The sequence below is a fragment of the Danio rerio genome, chromosome 16 (assembly GCF_049306965.1).
Source record: "Danio rerio strain Tuebingen ecotype United States chromosome 16, GRCz12tu, whole genome shotgun sequence".
Lineage (NCBI taxonomy): Eukaryota > Metazoa > Chordata > Actinopteri > Cypriniformes > Danionidae > Danio > Danio rerio.
Window position 1 is genome coordinate 14329454 of NC_133191.1, and position 20935 is coordinate 14350388.

The following is a 20935-nucleotide window of genomic DNA, read 5'->3' on the forward strand; positions in this document are numbered from 1 at the left end:
CCATTAACCCCATAAGAAGAAGGTGAAGAAGAAGAACACCTGACGACTGTGTTGAACCAATTGGTTGGACGGTGCGGTAATTTGACAGTCAGTGCTTTGGTATTGCAAGGAAGTGACTTCATGATAGATTTTAGTGTGTAATGTATGTTAAGTGTGTTTAGTGTTTTGCAAATCACCGTGTGACATTGACAATGTGCTTATAGTTGTGCAAATATGGGCGGATGTTTTGATACTTGTGTAAGGTTTTGCTAATAGTGTACTACTTTTAGTTTTAGTGTGTAAGCAATCAAAAAAAAAAACTGTAAAAGCAATGGAATTCCTTTTGCGTCGGTATAGTGACGCCAGGGGGCACCTTCGGCGTCCTCATACTGACGTTAAAGGGGCTTGACCATGCTACAGTTTTTGACGCCTTCGGGGTGAGAATGGGTTGCAATTCTTTGCTACTTTCTGTCACTGTAGAACATTGCATTGAAATGTAGGTTTATGAAAGAGCAAACAGCTTTAGATTTAGAAAAGTGTTAAATTATGAAAGAAGTGTTTGCCTTTTGATGTAAATGCTTCATTCTGACATGTGTTTATGGCACTGTGAATGCAGAGTTGCATTTTGAAAGAAAGGTTAGGCATTCTGCATTTTGTGTGTGCAGTTTTGAGAATTGTGTGTAGTTTTGAAAAAAGGGTACACCGTTTTGAAAAGTGTGTAAGCAGTTGTAAAAAAATAAAATGTACTTCTCCCTGAGAATTTGTTTTGAACAATGTGTTTTCTGTTGCATTGTTTATGGACTGTTTGAGAGTGTATATCATTTTGATCACTTATTTGAGAGCAGTGATAGATTTTGTACACAGGTGAAAAAGCAAAAGTTTTATTCAAGAGAAGTTTAGTTAATACTGCTTGAAGACAAGTTTGTGTGTTTAATGGTGTAATAAATGGGCATGGGTTGTATTCTTATATCAGTAATATTTAGTTGATGGTATTTTGATGATCTATTTGAGTATTAGTGGACTGTCTGCGTAATATCTTGTTTCTTCAACAGACATTTAAATGACTATAAGAAACTTTGCAAGTACATGTCAACTTACACTTACCCTGACCCAACCTAACAGTCTACTTATAATCTATGAGAATTAGTTGCAATGTAACTTAAATTCAACCAACAGACCATCAAAATAAAGTGTGACAGTTAAGTTTGATCAGTAAAAGAACTACTCTTCAAAATGTGTGGGTGAGGAGCACAAAGCCAGCATTCCTCCAATAGTCTCCAACAAAATACGCATGAGGCCTCCCACACCATGATTATAAAGGAGACGATTCTCTGCAACATTTGCGACCGCCTTCATCACTTCTTCCATCACCTTTATCACAGGCTCCCAGAGGATGAAGCGTCGGGTTTGCCTCTGCAGAGCAGTGACTCTTCCACTGACAATGCTAAGAAGATTCACAGCTTTTCTCACCATCTCCTGAATATCAGCGGTGTAATCCAGATGCTGCTTCACCTCTTCAATCTCACTCTGAATTTTATCCAGCAACTCATCAGTTTCTTCAATCTCACTCTCTATATTAGAGATCTTGGACTGATAATCAGACACTTTTCTCTTGTACTTCCCCACTCTGGACTCATTTTCTTCAAGATCGTCTTTAGCATCCATCATAGCATTTAAAGCATGTGCCATTGTATGAAATCCATCAATCATTATATCTGGACCTAAAGGAATTCAAGCAATCACATCAATCATGATTATTTTATAATTGCTAGTATTAAAAAATAGAGAATTTCTCACCCACAAGCCATCCAACAATTGGTATTATGCTAACACATGCTGCTGCATTCATTACGACTCCACCTTTAACCGCCCTGAGCATCTCTCTTTCTTTTTCTTTTTTAGCTGAAGCCACGTTTTTTTTGGCCTGCTCCAAAGCTGCTCTAGAGTTCTCTAATGATTCCTCAGCAGAATCCTTCTCGATATGCAATTCATTCTTGGTCTGGCGTTTCTGCCGCCTCTGCTGCTCAGCATTTCCCTGTTCTTTAATAAGTTGCTCCATACGTTCATCCAGATTTTGCAGTTTTACTTTAATAGTTTTCTCTGATCTTGCAATGTGCTGCTCAGCGTACTCAATATGTCTTCTGATTTGTCTATAATTGAAGCATATGCCAGTATTTGGATCTACTTGTGCATCCAAAAGATGCTTGCAGACATAACAGAGAGAAATAATTCCATCATTCAGAGGCCCAACAACCATCTCCATAGACTGCAGATCCCTAAAAAAAAACACAAACGTAATTAGAGCAAATGTAAATTTTATTTTGTAGAGTAGCTATAATCGATCTCCATACAGCTGCATACTTGTATGGTGAGTATTATGTTACATTGCAGCAAGTAGATGTGCAAAAACAAATAAAAATGTTAAATGTGTTTGTGTGTATGTGTGTGTGTGTGTGTATGTGTGTGTGTAGCTTATTTATCATTGGAGAAAAGTTGAATAAAATCCACAACAGCTACATCAGATAACCACAACCATAACAACTTGCTAAGAAACACCAGAATGGTTCTGCTCTGATTCTGTTCGTAATAGTTTTTATTAGCAGAATAAAGCACACACACACACACACACACACACACACACACACACACAAATTCATTCATTCATTCATTTTCTTTTCGGCTTAGTCCCTTTATTAAACTGGGGTCGCCACAGCAGAATGAACCGCCAGCTTATCCAGCATATGTTTTACGCAGCGGCTGCCCTTCCGGCTACAACCCATCACTGGGAAACATCCATACACAATCATTCACACTCATACACTACGGACAATTTAGTTTACCAAATTCACCTTTTCTATAGCGCATGTCTTGTGGGAAGGAAACCCTGGCAAACATGAGGAGAAAATGCAAACTCCACACAGAAATGCCAAATCGAGGCCGAGGCTCGAACCAGTGACCTTCTTGCTGTGAGGTGAACATGCAACACACTGCGCCACCGTGATCAATATTCTATCAAAAATCTCTTGCATACATTTACAACTACTAGATGTGCACTTTGTTCACATGTTTTGTTGTGTTTTTTTTAACTGAACTGTCTACAGCCAGATGGCGCACTTGTGCAATGACATTAAAACCCTGGTTGAGATGATCTCTTCTCTTCTTTCTCTGTGGAGTTTGCATGCTCGCCCTGCACCAGCGTGTGTTTACTCTGTTCACTCTGGTTCCCTCCAACACAGGCCTATAACCAGCCTGGTGAAAGGGAGATTCTTTTTTCTCAAAAGGTGGACCTTTTTGCTATTATTCGCCTCATTTTCTATTTAATTATGAGCTTTAAATACTGAATTTAGCTATTTTACTATTTTTTAGCTGAATTAGCTTGTTGAATGATCATCATAACCACACTTTTTGATGTACCAAAAATATTTCCTTAATGTTTAGGATAAAGAAATATGACCAATATTTGTTTTTAAAACACAAATGTATTACATCATATACAGTATCATTAGAAATGTTTTTTTTTTAATAAAAACTGAAGATTAGTGTAATTTATTAGGCAAATAACAAACTGGCCACCACATTCAACTTTGCTCAGTCAGAGAAAAGTAATTTGGCCATTTGAATAATAATAATAACTAAAACATAATTAAAGTAATAATAATAATAATAACACTAATTTAGAGCTTCACATTTTTTTCTAGCCTCTCTTGTAAAAGTGCTTCACACTTTTTTTATTGGTGGGTGTTGGCCTCATGAAAAATAATTACTTGCATTGTCCAAAACTGATGAACTGAAGTCATGCCATGATTCTGCTAGGTCTTAAAGCTTTTTAATGGGTTATTTTCACAATTTATGATGCCATAGCATTGAAAATAGGACAAATGAGCTCATGTATGGGACAAATTCTGGACTTTGTCATTGAGGGGTGGGTCTTCCAAACCCCACATAGACTTGTAGGACATTGCAGTATTATTTTCAAAAATCACTTACTGCAGTTTTAAAAAGGATTAACCATGCCATGTTTACACAATGGTAATAACTCATAGATGAGCTCTCAATTGGAGGACAATTCTCAATCAAGGAAAAGAGAGAAGTTAAATTAAATTAAGTTGTTTTGATATTATATGATTACACATTTTCTTTATGCATTTCATTAGAAATTTTAATTTCATAGTTAAAACGTGTTTAATTGTAGATTTTTTTTTTAAATATACAGTTGATGTCAGGATTATTAGCCCCCTTTGAAATTGAAAAATAGCATACTGCACAATGTCTAGACCAGTAATATATAATCTCACGAAACAGAATGCAGAATAATAATGCGGTTCTACAAGATTTATTATTCAAAAGAGAGTCAAAACAAGGCAGTCTGTCGTTGACATGACACAGAGCTGGATCTTCAAAAGAAAACGTAAAAGACCACGCAGTCGGCCGTGAGAGAAAGAGAAGAAGGTTTGTTGGTTCTGTGAGCCCACCACTTTGATGAGGAGAACATCTGACCTCCAGGCACTGATAGTCGTATTTTGTAGAATATTGATACACGTAAAATTGATGTATTTGGTATTTTATTTTAAAATACATTTCAATGTATTTTTGCCTATCCCTGCTCAAGGCGCTGCGTAACTTTTTGATTTAGTGGCTAATTCGTATGAATTCTTACGATCTAATTCGTACAATTTAGTACGATTTGCTCATCATCGAATGACGGTTGGGTTTAGGGGCGGGGTTGGGTGCCACGCCTCCTTTTTAAAATCTGACCTCGTATAAATTAGCTACTAAACTGACAAAATGTAAAATACTCATGTTTTCTCATGAAATTAGGTTGCTACCTTATTTACTTGTTAGTACATGATTGTTTGCTAATTAATGTATTAATTACCACATTAGTTTATGCTTAATTAACTATCATTCGTATAATTTTATTGTGACTTTACTTATAGGGGCACATCATCATTAACCTATTCGTAACTACTCATGAACTCCTTATGCATGTCCATCAAGTGCGATTACACTAAAAAAGAATATTAAAGTGTTCTGGCTTCATCAATATGAACAGTTTAAACACAGGAGTTCATAAGGACGAGTTAATGCAACGCAATCTCACGACAATTCATAACTTTTTAATTTAGTGGCTAATTCGTATGAATTTGTACGATCTAATTCGTACAATTTAGTACGATTTGCTCATCACCCAATGACGGTTGGGTTTAGGGGAGGGGTTGAGTGCCACACCTGTTTTTTAAACTCGTACATTTTCGAATGACTCAACTCGTACGAGTTCTCACAAAACTCACAAAACGTAAAATACTTACATTTCCTCATGAGATCAGGCTGGTTAATGATGAAGTAAGTCACAACGTAACTATACTGTACATGAGTTCAGCTCATGAGTTCATGTTGGTTACATTTAGCTTAAACTTAAAATATTAATTAATACATTAATTAACAACATAATAACAAGTAATTAAGGTAGCTTTTATTCACACATGAATTCAGGTGACTCATGTTGTAGTTAAGGTTATTTGATCAGTGTATGCCTTAACTGATCATTAAATCATATTAAAATAATGTTTAGTTTAATACATCATTATTCATGTACTGTTATTGTAACGCATTACTAAGGGCCTTACGTTTGCTAAGAGAACAAAAAGAGGAACAACACAATGACCAAAAAGGATGTTTTTCCGTTCCCAGATTGATTGGACAAAAATCACATTTACAGGCAAACATGAATCCTTCCAAGTGACAAGTACATTAAACACAATATCCATTAAAACATTCCTTATTTAAAGGGATAGTAGAAATTGTCCTCAATGTTTACTCACTCTTTAAGTTTTGAGTGTCTTCTGTTGTACACAAAAGAATATATTTTGATGAAAGCTGAAAACCTGTAACCTTTGAATTTCATAGTGGGGAAACAAATAGAGTAAAATAGCGTGGTTACAGCATCTTCCTTCAAAATATCTTCTTTCTGTTCAACACAAAAAAGAAAGTCAAACAGGTTTGGAAAGGAAAAGTAAATGATGACAGATTTTTCATTTTTGGGTGAACTACCCCTTTTATTAGGCTACGTCTATGAATTTGTTGGCTTACTCCAAATACTTCTTGTACCTGTCCTCACTCTTCCCTACCTTGCCCCTGGGTCCTGTTATTTTTTTATAACAACAGAGGTTAGTAGGCTACTTTATAAAACATGAAACATGTTACATTTGAATATTGCCATGCAAGTTCGTTAACAAAACTTACCTTACAGCCATTTTTTTTTGTTTTGCAGTATTTTTCTTTTGCTCCGTCATGTGAGGATGAAATCTGTGGGATGGAGGCTTGCATATATCCAGCATGATGAAACGGAACAGACCGCCCCTCCAAGAGTCACATGTTTTGATACGAGTCCAGTAGTGTAAAAAAGGGTTCGTGCAGTGCTGAACGCAGATAGGCTATTTGATATTTGACATTTATATGTTTACTATTCGAATTATTAATAAACACGTCGTAGTTTTACCGTAATTTATATAATCATTTGACTGGTAAATTACAATAAAATCCCTTTAAAGGATTACAAAATCGTCAATGACATTTTTTTTCATAAAAATCTTATAACTCGCTACTACTTTTAGAAGTTGAAATTATCAATTGATTTCAGTCAGTAGGCTATTTCAGTCAATTTTATTGAACTGTTTTTCTATTTTTTCCAGCTACATTTAAAACCGACATGTTGAGAAATGCCCATTTCTCTATAAATGTGCTAAAATTATGTCAATCAAGCATAAATCAAATGACTTGTAGATGAGTAATTAAATTCAGCAGGCTAATATCCAAGTTATATAAAAACACGTGACTTACGATCAGATAAAGCGAAGGTGGTCCTCAGATTAAAATAGACAGCTAGGGGACTGTCCATACTGGGAATGCGAACGTAAAACACATTCGTTTGCGTATATTAGTTTCGAGTGTCTGTGTTTATAAATATGTAAAACTTTCTGTTAAAAGTTAAAGCATCTACACATCTTCCATTTCATCACACCAGAGCTTGAAACACTTCGGCAGGGTAAGATACTTGCACTTTTTTTGTTGACATTTTATGACCTCATAGTGAGATCAAAATAATTCGAATCTTTATAGTTTTGAGAGTTTAATATTTTAAAAGAGAAATCAAAACTGCTGTAGCTGTTTACACTATTTACCATAGATTTAATTTTGATCACAACAATTGTACATTCTGAGGTTGACATTGAAACGACTGCACATTTATTTATGAATGTTTAAATAGCAGAACCTTTTGCTCTGATTTATTCGAGTGGTTAAAGGTTTCTCTCAAGTTCCCAATTTTCTAAAAAAAATAATTTTCTTTGATTTATTAGGGAAAGGTGTTAATATTCAATTTGTATTGAACAATATTCTAATTTTGGAGAAATTTTATATTCATAAATGCAAGTGCCTTAAAACAAAACCACTGTTTTTACTTTTCCAAAAGGAGTTTTGGTTATACTGTAAATCTTTTAAGTTGCTAAAATCTAAATGTGGAAGAAGACTGTTTAATTTATTGAAAAAATGTAAACTAATACAAGACCTGGTAGTGTAAATGTTTTTTTCTTTTTCTTTCTTTTATGTATGTGTGTCTATTCTATGGTTTAAGTGTTTTTATTTATATTATTATTTTATTGATTTGATTATTATTTGTGCTCTGTTCTATAAATATAACTGAAAGTTGTTAATCGAATTTTGCCTTATTGTAGTTGTGTTATAATGCAATTTAAAAAAAAGCTATTTACCATATAAGCTATGCCAAGCAGCTCTCCAAGTGCGAATGAAACATCTTGTCGTCCTCGGTTTTAGGTAAAACTGCAGAACATACTGATGCAGCCCACATTAAAACTGGTCAAAACTAGTATACACCAAACTCAGTGGAGTTGCACGCACAAACTGAACAACAGTCCAGGGAATTCAATATTTATTAGCTTGATATTTTAATTAAAAACTATTGTATTGGTTTAACTGATACAAGGCATAGTGAATCGCAAATTATGTAAAGGGGGGGGGGACACTTGCACTTTTAGGGGGTACACTTTAACATACATCACAAACTACTTAATTATACTACTTAAAGTCATTATTTTATGCATCCCTCTGCAGTCTTTATAAACATTCATTATGTCTTCATAAATAAGCTAATTAAATAACTTAAACTCAAAATAACCTTCCATGTTCATTTATTTGACAAGTTGGATTGTCAAAATAAATATGTTATATTGTTGCATAACACATTTCTAACATTCAAGTACATCAATGCACATTTTTTTACACCTGTAAACAGATGCAGTTGAAATCCATTTTTTGCCCTTCCATTAATTTAAAAGTGATCTAAGCCAAACCTAGGAGATTTTCACAGTATTTCCTTTAAACACAAATCATTCTTCTGGAGTCATAATAAGACTTTTTTCTTACAGTTTATTTCTTGAATAAAAGCCGTTTTTGTTAAAAAAATTTAATAAAAATTAAGTCAGTGTTATTAGCCTCCTTTTAAGAAATATTTACTGTGTATTTTTTGATTGTCTATACAACAAACCAGTTAAACAATAACTTGACTAATTATTTCAACTTTCCTATATACATAGCCTTATGAAGTATTTAAATTACACTTTAATCTGAATCAAAGACTATAGAATACTTAAAGGTACTTTAATCTGAATACAACGATCTTGCTAAATAACTAGTAAAATATTAAGCACTGACTGTCACCATGGGAAAGATAAAAAAAGTAGTCATTAGAAATTAAGTTAAACTATTATGTTTAAAAATGTGTTGTAAATAAATCATGTGTTAAAGATTCAAGCTTTATGTCCTGACTGAAATCAAAAAACTAATGAAGGCAAAACTAAACGAGTTGAATATGACTTTTACATGAGAGACACTGAAAACTAAACTGGATCACTGTGTTTCATCTGTTCTCCGGCTTGCTGACTGTTTGTAAGTTCAAGACTGCATTTCCTAACGTAAAACTATTTAACTTACACTCAATCTCTGATTAATAATAGCCTCTGCAAAGCCGAGGACTTCCTCTATTAAAAGTGTTAAAATCGCTATTTAAAACAGAAGTCTCATAACAGTGGACATTTTGATAGTTTTTCACAACATGTCTGAAGTTGAATCTTATTACCTGTGTCAATTCGGGGGTTAACTTCTGATGAATGCTGATGATGATGAATGATGCGTGCAGCACCGTAACTAACAGAGCGAAAGCAGACAGAGCGAGTGCGCGCGACACCGAGACCGCGCGCCACCGATGGCTGATCTCACTTCTCTGTGGCGTTTAGACACAAAAATATGCGTCCAAATTTAGGGGGGCCAGAGGGGGGGCCGGTGCCCCGCGTCATCAAGCTTAGAACCGCCACTGGTCCCTGTCAAAGGTAATCAAAGGAACAAAATTGACACATCCTGATTATCTGGCATCAAATATCAACAGTAAAAACAGCGGTAGAAGAAGCTGCGTGAATCTTTTCTTCATTTAATAAATTACTTTTACCTCAGAAGACAATGCCGACACACAATGAATGCATGGTGGCGTTTGAGGCTATGAGACACAGAGAACAGACGCTGTTGACATGCTCAGGTGCTCTGGAGGTCATTAATAATATAACAACGTTAATATTAAAACAGTTAAGGTGTTTTAGAATGACCAAATCAACATTTTAGATGTTTTACAAAGTACTCAGCCTGCTGGTTTGTCCATTCACACACATTTTCATCATCATTTGATCTCTTATAACAAACCTTTTTTAATACACATACTGGAATTTGTTCAGTAAAAGTGTTTCTTCTACTCAGTTATGTGCATATGTTTTTATGAATAAATTTATGTGCATCTTGGCGTTTCTATCAATCAATTTTTTATAAGCAAAAGTAGGTGGGTTGAAACATAAGGCTGAGGCAAGAAATACCACTTTGTCTTTAAAAAAGGTGAGGAGATTGACAGAAATTCAGAGTTTAGAGAATATACTCTGCTCCTGACCAGAAGTGCGTTTCCAAAAACCATCGTTATCCAACTAAGGTCGCAAGTTCCTTCGTTACAAAAATAGTTTGTTGATTTTCCGTTTCCCAAATCTGTCGCTCCAACAAACATTCGCAAACTGCGTCGCAAACTTGAGCACTTGCAACTACAGCTCTGAAGCTGTAATTTGAAACATACTGTAGTTCCTGGCTGTGTTCTATTCCAACTTATCTCCCCTATGCCCTATTCATTTAGAACATTCTAACATTCAAAGTTGTAATTATTAAAAAAAAAAACAGCATTAAAGAGCCCATATTATACATTAAAAGGGTCATATTTCGGTTTTATGGATCTCCAACAACATACTGATATGCATGCAAGGTCAAAAAAACACTTTCATGGTCTTATAATATGAATTTCTTTTTACCCAATTATCCCAGCAACTCCCATAGGAATCGTTCAGCGATTTATTTGTTCCCAAACCCCTCATTAGCGCGAAGCTAATCTGCGCTGATTGGACCGATGACAGCCTGTTGGGATTGGTCGACAACGTTCAGCGCAAGACAAATGCCCAGCACGAGACAGACAAATGCCCAGTGCGGTTTGTCAAGCCCCCGGGTCCCTGATGTTGGTATAGGATCAGTGGCGTAGTAGACGGGCCCGCACCGTGGGGGGGCCCCGCACGATAACCCTGTGACCGTCATAACCCCCCACACGGGAAGTATGAACCGCACTTAGCAGTGAAAATGAAACCGAAAGCGTGCACATCATTTACTGAGCATGATTTCCGTGACCGAGCTTTTCTCCCTTCTCAGCTGTAACTCAGATCATTTCTATTTGCAATTATTGCTGTGGCAGCTCTTGCGTGAAGTGTTATATATTCTCAGGGCGTACTTGTACTCTGCTTTGCCCAAAGATCCCATCCCAAGCCAAGCGGTTGTAGCGTTCACCAGCGCTCCTCCTCAGCGTGTAACAGGCTGCCTTTGTGCCTAATAAACTGGCCTTATTTTGCACGCACCCCTGGTGTATTGTCTGCCCATTCCCACAAGTCTCAAACATCAGGCTTTTCTTATCCTTCCTTTAACGAATGAATCGCCCACTGTAAGCGTGTAGACTGCTGAATCACTTCTTTCCCCTCACACTGCCAAAAATATCCAGGTAAGCACAGTGTCCTCTTGACTCATGACTTCAGGATCTTTTTGTCTTTGCTGCTGTGTTAGTGGGTGGAGCTGCAGGTCTAAATTTTCCCGGGTTTGTGCGCGCAACAGTTATGTTTCGTAGTCACGTAACGCCGAAACAGCTAAAGACTCGTTATGAAGACGATTCATTCTAACCACTATGAGTCGACTCTTTTTTAGATGAATCAATAGTTTTAAAAACTGTCCACTTTCAGATTTAAGCCTTAGCTGGATATTTCACTTTACTTAGAGCTGTTACACACTACATGAAAGCTCATTTTCGAAAACCCACAATAGGGGCTCTTTAAAGTCATCTCCCTTAGGTGTAATTTGCTTTCAAACTATTTTTAGTTCAGTTTTAGCGATCTTCATGTTTACAATTGTGCTCCTTTCGCAATGCACTTTGAAAACATTGATGTCATTTTGAACACAGCCTCCTGGCAAAGCTATAGGTGACCTATTATAAAAGCGGAACTTATGTAACATCTCCAAAGCTTGTGAAAACAAAAAGCATACGTTAATTCTTTTAATTTATAGTAGGTTATTTATTAAGTATCTCTACTGTATATGACATGTGCCTGCTGGTTAGAACTTTCTGCAGTGGTTTACATGTGTTAAATTGTAAAAGTAGACTTTTCCAAAAACATAAATAAATAAATAAATAAACAATATCCTACTTAATAATAATAATAATAATAATAACAATAATAATAATAATCATTAATATTATTATTAAAGTATTATTTTTCAATTCTAATAAATAATAAATATTACATTTCATTTTATAATAAATAGCCTCATTATTTATTTATATGATATTAGAATACGTGTTAGCTTTTGTAAGCGATATGTTTTAGAATAGAATATGTAATGTTCAACTTCTTAACAATATTATTTAAGCAAACCCATATGTGCCATTTACATATTTCAGTTACAATGGAAAGCGATTGCATGTTTTTACCAAATCTATATGGATTTTATTTTAAATGCGTGCATGTGTAAAACAATATAATTTGCACAAAGTAATTATGGGTTCTTCTCTAAAGAAGTAGTTACTCCACCCAGGTTAGAGCATGATTATGGGCGTTTTACGTTATAACTAACGTGGTTCAACGTTGGATCTGCGACAGAGATGCGTTTTGGGAACCACTCGTCACTACATCTTTCTTTTCCCAAACGATGCATCTACTATGATAGTTCAGCCGCAAGTTACATCCTTGTTTGGGAAACGCACCCTAGGTTAGGTTCAGTTAGTTACCACAGGAACTGCCATTTTGAAATGGAAAACCCAAAGTTTCTCTGATATCAGGGTTAACATACTCTGAGTTTTCACTTACCCTCCTTTCTGAAATGGGGCCAATTTGTTTGTTTGTTTATAATAAGCACCTTTTTGACAGACATATTATGCACTTATACCACTTTTGCAAGGGGATTAAATTAGTGCTGTGCGATTTATTAATTTGAAACATTGTGATTAGTTAATCTAAAAGAGGCTGCAATATGAAATATGTGTATTATTTCATTTTCCCCAACCAGAGCAAATGCGTGTCTGACAGTCTTACTAGCCAGTTGAGTTAGCATACTTACATTCGGCCCAATCAGAATTGTGCAACTTAACTATGCCCACAATAATAATAAAAACAATGGATAACAAACAGGAAAGTGCTAACAAGTGGGATTATAGCGTCTGCTGCTTCAGAAGCATTAATAGACCAAATAATATCAAAGAAAAATGGCATTTGTATTATGGGAATATTTTGGTTTCAAAGTCACAGACACCAAACAAAAACATGTAGTTTTTATGAGCTGTCACAGAATTGTTGCCACGGCTTACAGATTATTTAGCTGAAGCTTGACAACAAAATTAAATCATAAATCAAATCACAATGACAATCTGTCAAAAAAATAATCGCAATTAGATATTTTCCCCAAAACACACAGCCCTAGTTTAAATACAGTTGTGTGGTAACAATGTGTGAATAAAGCCTTACTCTAAGCGTAAAACAACAATATTTTATGGAGAATGCAAAATACATCCCGCGCTGTTCTTGCATAAAAAAGCCACCAGAGGCCGCCGTCGAGCGACTGTCCGTCCGACTGACTGACTGACTGACTGAATGATCGACTGGGCGGCCGGCCAATCGGCCAATCGGCTGACCCAGCCACCCTCCTCTTCCTCCTTCCCTAAACCCTAGCAACGATCTTCAAAAGCCACCTAGGAAAAAAACGCAAAAGCCCTTGTCCAATTTTGACTGAGTTTTCGGATTTCACCGCATTCTCGCCCTGTCATGAACTCGTTCACTTTTATTTTTTGGATTCTGTTTTCATCTTACCTGATTTCTGGAACCACTCTTCCCCGGACTGAACCCGGTCGTCGACCAGCCGGCTCCTCCTCCAGGCCTCCGCTCCGCCGACATAACACTACGAGCTAACCGGACAAACTGGTTGCGGCAGGAAAGCCCTCCACACGGAGGTGAGACATCAGCCGGCAAGCGTGAAGAAGAGGAGCGGCGTCACACCACCAGTAGCATTTGCTCGAAAAAACGAAATGTGGCCATACGTACCTCTGGCCACGTAAATCGCGTTCTTCAGAAACGTCCGCAGGGCTACGTTTTCAGAATGAGCTTGGGTTGGTAAAAATTCATAAATTACATTTTTTATAATCACACTTGATAAAACCAGATTGACATTCTCCCTTTGTGTATGTCATCAGAGGGGGGGAAGTCCTGCACAATAGTGGCAATCTCACCTTTACTAGCAGAGACTGCCCTGATTGAGAAGCAACCACTTTGCTGTCGCTCCCCCCTTTTTCAAAAAGAGGGCTGAGAGCACAATCTTGTTTGAATTTAAAGCGGCAGTCATGAAAATGGCATATTTTGGATCAAATTAAGCCTTAAAAGGATCAGTTTTAAAGAGTTGTAAATAATATTTGTGGGTTATAATGTGTTGAAACCTTACATATACACTGAGAGACATATTATATCTTCCAGGTCCACTTTAATGTCACATTTGTGGTAATCAGTGTCACAGGTTTCACATGAAACAGTTCATATGAAACAATGCTTTGACCGGGAGAGTAGTTGGTCTGCTCATATTTGTTCTTGATTAATTAATCTTGGTGAAAAAAGTCAACCAGTTTATCTTGGATGTTGGTTTTGTAAGTGATGCAGCAGTTCCCAGGTTTGCAAGCACTTTAAAACATATACTGTGGACATGGTTTGTTAAACACTGTGATGCATGACATATGAATTAGTTTGTTATGCACTGTGCATAACAAACTAATGCATATGCACTGGTTTTTGCAGTATGTAGCAATGCCTTTTGACCTATGAAGGATTTATAGTCATAAGGGTTCAGTTGGGCACTCTTCTTTTTTGTCAGATGGTTTACCTAGTGAACTGTCTCTGGTATTTAAAAGCCATCTGTCCGTTTTATTTTTAGTTTGTCAACTCTCCTCTAATAGTCACCTGATTAGCTGTCCCTAGTAGATGGCTAAAGATTTGCTGGCTGCTTATAATTGTATGTTTGCCTCTGAATTAACAGGTTTTAGTTTAGAGTTTGCAAATGGAGAGCTGCTTGTAATGCTGGCAGTAGTCAAAATTAAAGACAGTGACTCTAATGGACAGGGGCATGGAGTCACACATCTGCTACATATCAACACTGACATTTAAAGAGCCCATATTATACATGAAATAGGGTCATATCTTGGTTGTAAGGGTCTCCAACAACAGTTTAATATACTGTACATGCAAGGTCCAAAAACACTTTCATGGTCTTATAATCTGCATTTATTTTTACCTAATTATCCCGGTGACTCCCGTATGAATCGTCCAGTGATTCATTTGTTCCCAAACCCCTCCTTAGCGCGAAGCTAATCTGCGCTGATTGGACCGATGACAGTCTGTCGCGATTGGTCGACTGCCTTCAGTTAGAGAGTGAAATGGCCAATAGCTAATCAGCAATATAAAAAGTAATCACAGTTCATACACGCTCGATAGTGTTGGCGTGGATTTTAGCTGCCACACACACACACAAAAACACACACACACACCTCCGGACGACAACGCTCCCGCTTCCGCCCGCACCCGCCAGGTTTTAGCCTGAGAACCCTACGCTCCGTTTTCTGCCCGCCGCGCCCGATCCCGCTAGAGCGGGGGAGACCACAACCAAAAATCACCTCGCTATACAGTCCAGACAGCCAAGATGTCTGTATAAACACACACACAGCACCAAGCACACAAAGCTCGCTCTCTCTCTCTCTCTCTCTCTCTCTCTCTCTCTCTCTCTCTCTCTCTCTCTCTCTCTCTCTCTCTCTCTCTCTCTCTCTCTCTCTCTCTCTCTCTCTCTCATACGCGCGCGTGCGCAATAACACACACACACAAGCACCAAGCAGACTCTCTCTTTCTCATTCGCATAGCAATATCCGTGATATTGCAAGACAGCCCGCTCCCGTCCCAAATTAAACCCGTTACCGACCGCTCCCGCGATTTATTCGGAAATTTATTCCCGCGCCGCAGAAATCTGGCGCAGGGACAGCCGCGGGAATGAAGAACTCTACCACGGAGCTCCATACACAAAGCAGCACGCGTCGCGTTTTTAACGTGACTTTGCACGCGATAAGAGAATATAGCGAGTTAACCTGATACAGTACACGCGGTTACAAGTAACAAATCACAACTAAATACATTTGCAAGCTAGAGTCAACGAGGCAACAACTTTAACCGCACGTACTTACACTTGAGAAAGGTAGGAAGAAACCCATCCTGACGTCCATCATTAAGTTACTCTTTACTGATCCTTCCTTTAACAAACTCAGATGAAGTATTCTTTGTAGCATGTAGTTTCCAGAAGTTTCCAGTACTTTCCAACTGCTTGGTTATAATGCTGATGTTTCATCTTTGGGTAGAGACTCAATATATCCATCTGCAGTGTGACTTCAATCGACCGGCATGTTTGTGTGCGTGTGTGTGTGTGTGTGTGTGTGTGTGTCTGGGTTTCTGCGTCAGAGGGCGGGGCCTCAGGTTTGAAATCTCCCGGGTTTGCGCGTGCACGTGAATAACTTGGTTTCGTTCGTACGTCATGGCGAAACACCTAAGGACTCGGTATCAAGGCGACTCGTTTGAAGCACTATGAGTCGACTCTTTTATAGATGAATCAACCGTTTTAAACACTGTATTCTTACAGATTTAAGCCTTAGCTGGATACTTCACTTCACTTAGAGCTGTGTTACACACTACATGGAGGGGAATTTTCAAAAACCCATAATATGGGCTCTTTAAAGTTAAACACTTTAAAGTCTGACAACTGTGGAGTCCAATTGTACCATATTTCATTAGTATTTTGTCCAATAATTTTGTGTTCAGTCATTTTTAGTGAGTTATTTTTAATTGTTCTCGTTTGTTTTGAGCAGCAACAAGAAAGCCATGAGCTCTGCAATCTCAAAATCTACTCAGAGCCTCTCTACTGCTAAGGACATGAGGGAGCAAACCGAAATAATAATGCATCCCTATGTCAACTGGGGAAAGTATCTGATTCCGGGGCCTCTATCTATAGCCATTCTAGGAGAGCTGGTTTTCATCTCATCCTCAACAGATTTCTCTATCAATAAAAATCCTCCTAAAGAGGGTTACAAATTCATCAAATACCCTGATTCTTTCCGTGCTTGCCTCATGCAAGTGTGCAACACTGGTTGGTGGGCATTTAATGAAGCCCATACGAGCATGGATCAGATCCGTCTTTATACGGCCCAAGTTCCCGATTACATGAAGAATGCTGTGAAGATTCTGTTCCAAGATGATGATGAAATTGTCAAAGCGCTTCTTCCTAATCAGATGGACAATATCAGAGATATCGCAGATGAATGTTTGACTTTGTCTGCTGCTACTGAAAAGAGTTTTGGTAATGTCATCAATATCATCCAAGAGCTGCTGGAAGCTTGTATGAATGCAAACCGCTTCTATGGGGAAGAGATGGAGGCCATGAGGAAGAAGATTGAGGAGAGCAAACTGAGGAAGCAGTCATCAGAAGAAACAAAGAAAAGGACTGAGAAAGCAGTGAAAGCTGTGGAGAAGCAGCTGGATGAGGCTCAAGAGAGCTACAAGAAAGCTCTGGATTCTCTTCCTGGTGGATGGGAAATGATTGGCATGGACTTTGTTGGTGGATTAGCACAGAGCGTTGTAAGCCTGCTTAATGGAGTGACGTTTCTTATTACCCACCCAGTCAGAAGTGCATGTTCTGCAACAACAAAGATCGCTAGTACCGTGCACCAGATCAGAGATCAGGAGAGAGATGTAGTTGCTGAAATAAACGCATACAGTAAGTCTGCTGCAATTTTAAGTTGTGTCCAGAATATCCAGCAGCTAATGAATGTGAATAGTGAGGGTGATGACATTGCCTGGAAAGATCTGTTTGATCAGGAGAACAATTGTGCAAAAACTACTTTTATGGCACAACAGCTTGAACGAATCAGTGAAGAATTAAATCAAGTCTCTGACTGCTCAAGTAAGTTTCAGGCTCTGAAGTTGTGCTGCATGGGCATAAAAATATGCAATGAGCTGGAACGTTATGCACCTGATGGCAAATGTGAGAAAAACAAAAGTAAGAAGATTATAAAGGAGGTTTTGGAACTGATCCAGCTTGCACGGGTTTTTGACTGCAAAAGCAAAGATGTGACAAATTCTCCAGCCATTTCTCCAAAGCCACCAATGATGTATAAAGAAGAAATCAAATCAAAGAACATGAGTCCTGCACAGAAGGCCTCACAGAATGCAAGATTCACCATAGAGCAGACCCGAGCTCAGCTGAACAAGTCCAGAGAGACATATGAGAAGTGTGTAGAGAACCTTGAGAACAATCAGAAAGAATTGACTGAAATCCTGATCACTATGAGAAACTGTGACCTGAAAGAGATCGACTTCAGAACCACCATAGAGATGCTGGGCAAAGGAATGGATGTCATGGGGAGAGTGAAGGAGCAGTGGGAGGAGATGGTTCACTTCTTTCAGATGGTTTCTGCCATTGTGAAAACCAGTCTGAGCAAAACTCTCAAAAACTTCGTCTCCACATCTGAGAAAACACAAACCCTTCCCTACAATAAAAAGCTCTTCTCAAAAGATCTGCTCTACGATCAGGCCTTCCAAGCTAGTAACATTGCCAGTCTGGTCCATATGATCTCTGCAACATACACTGATGTTTCCAGCAGGTACCTGATGGATAGAGTCAGCTCACTGGGCAAACTGATGGCCATGGATAAAAATAAGCCAGAATTTGAGCATGAGCGACAACAGCTCCAGAACACCTGTGATGAGGCAGAGAAAGGCATCTTAAGGCTTGTGGAGAAGAATATAAATGACTTTAAATATAAGACTGGAAAGAGACTGGAAATAATCAATCGGGCATTGCTTCCCATTCTGCCTGCTGCACCTCCAGAGCAAATCAAGAGCATTCAAGAGGCTGTTCAAGCTGGATTCAATGAAGACGATTTTGTATAATATCTATTTTACAAGCTCATTAAATGCAAGATAATTATCCTAACATTATAAGGATATAACCCTATAAAATAAATTTCCTTTGGCTTAGTCTCTTATTTATGAGGGGTCGATATGTTTTACACACAGATGGCCTTACAGCCACAACCCAGTACTGGGAAACCATACACACTCGCATTCACACACTCACTTACACATTACAGCCAAATACAGCCTGGAGAAAACCCACACAGGGAGAACATGCAAACTCCACACAGAAAGCCAGGACTCAAACCAGCTGGGACTCAAACCAGCTGGGATTCACGAATCGAACCTTCTTGCTCTGAGACGACAGTGCTTACCAATAAATGTATGAACTACCGTGCACCCTCTGAAGCAATATGTGTGTTATTCTAATTAACAATTGAACAAGAAATATTTTAAATGGATATTTATTAATTGTGACATGATCTTAGAGGAATATGTTCAATGTTTTGTATTTATTTCATGTTTAGTTTATAAAACTATTCACTTTGGTGTGCATTACACATTTTTAAATAATAAATGCACTCTGCACTGATTACAAAATTCTTCCATCACTAATAAAATATGTTACTACTCAGATTGTTCTGTATCTCTGTACTGCTTTTACTTTTTACAGCCATTGCAACAAACACAGTTACAGATATATACAAAAAATTAGTGTAGAGCTAAATAAAATATGCCTTATTTAGCTGCATAACATACAAACAAACATACTACACAATGCCTGGTAAGAATAAGTATCAAAGTTAAATGTTTATGCTAAATTGTGATGTTTCAATAAAACAACATGTTATATTAATGTCTTTATTAACATCAGACAGTTTTAGTGCAGGGACACATGTGACTCTTAGACAGCATGTATAGACCTTCTGTCTCTCTGTAGCAGTGGTTCTCAATTCTTGTTATTGGGCCCCCCCACACTGCATTTTTTGAACGTCTCTTATTTGACACAAAAGGATCAGTTCATGAATAAGGAGTTGATAATCTAAAACAAGTGTGTTAAGTAAGGAAAACATAAAAAATATGCAGGCAGGGGGGGTCCAAGGATTGGAATTGAGAATCACTGGTATTCATAGTAAAATAACCTTCTATTGCCATCTATACATTGACAGTAACAACATTTAACTGATTATACCACATAGCTCTTCCTTATGAGTTGGGCCAGACAGAATCTGCAGGCATTTTTTTCTTTTTCTGTGCAGAATTTTGTCAAAATCTTAAAAAAATAAAAAATAAATAAATAAGCATACATACATACACACACACACACACACACACACACACACACACACACACATATATATATATATATATATATATATATATATATATATATATATATATATATATATATATATATATATATATATAAAATCTGTGGATTTATGCGGAATGATTTTGGGAGTATCGTCACTAAAACGTAATTTATGAAATATAAAATAATACGTTTTTTAATTTATTTAATCTTTACAATGCAAATTAAGTTAGATCCACTTCATTGGTAAACAAAGCAAGTCCCTCATATAATATATCTAAAATACAGAAAATAATACTTAACAAACTGTATTATAAATAAATCATATGAACATTTTCATATTACGCAATAATATTATTGAAATCAATTTTAAATAACTATATTTACACAAGTAAATAAATAGACTCAGTGATTGGCGTAAAATCTATGCAAATCTGCAGATTTCTACTTACACAGTATACGTGTGGGCCTTCTTATAAGTTATTAGTAACATTGAACAGGGAATTATTGCAGGTTATAACAATAAACAATTTCACTTTTTCTAATTCACAATCTCTGTGGAATTGTGACAGTACATCCAGACCTGGTTTTCAGCCTCTTCTGCAAGTTTCTGATTGTTCATCTGTGGCACTATCAGGTGCAGTGGTCACATGTTGATCTTAAATGGTAGTTTCCATGTGTAGCAGTGACTTTTCCGACTGCCTGTGGTCATGTTTTGTCTGAGTATTCCAGTTTCGGACTGAACAAGGTAAGACCATGGTGTCTCATACCTTTGCAATATAGTACTGGATTTCACCCAGTCTGTTTCATCCTCCAGTTTCATTTTCATAGACGTACCTGATGGAATCTCAGGCAATGATCAGGCACTGTTCCTTCTTTATACTCCCTGCACACACCAGTCGGCAGATATTTCAGATCATTCAAAACATACATAATAATTACTGCACAATGTGTTATTTGATTTCTGTAGTGCTAGTAATATCATCTTACCATATATTTTGGATTCAGGTTTTTACCTTTCTTTCAC

The 20935-nt window shown here is 37.3% G+C and overlaps 2 protein-coding genes across 3 annotated transcripts; one reads left to right on the forward strand and one right to left on the reverse strand.

Moving 5' to 3' along the window:
- Nucleotides 1–846: 846 nt before the first annotated feature.
- Nucleotides 847–7008, reverse strand: si:dkey-85k15.6. Of its 2 annotated transcripts, XM_001344262.8 has the most exons (4): nt 6820–7008; nt 6223–6398; nt 1777–2255; nt 847–1700 (listed from the first exon to the last, which is right to left on the reverse strand). In XM_001344262.8, the coding sequence occupies exons 2-4, from the start codon at nt 6315–6317 to the stop codon at nt 1201–1203; spliced, it is 1074 nt and encodes a 357-aa protein (XP_001344298.5). In that variant the 5' UTR covers nt 6318–6398; nt 6820–7008; the 3' UTR covers nt 847–1200. The 2 variants fall into 2 exon arrangements, with proteins under 2 accessions (XP_001344298.5, XP_068070199.1); XM_068214098.2 differs by having other exon boundaries at nt 847–1694; nt 6223–6831.
- On the forward strand, nt 6820–19229 carry LOC100149015 (uncharacterized). Its single transcript, XM_017351476.4, has 2 exons — nt 6820–7024; nt 16553–19229. Exon 2 carries the CDS (start codon nt 16566–16568, stop codon nt 18630–18632), a length of 2067 nt encoding a protein of 688 aa, XP_017206965.1. The 5' UTR covers nt 6820–7024; nt 16553–16565; the 3' UTR covers nt 18633–19229.
- Nucleotides 19230–20935: the final 1706 nt, after the last annotated feature.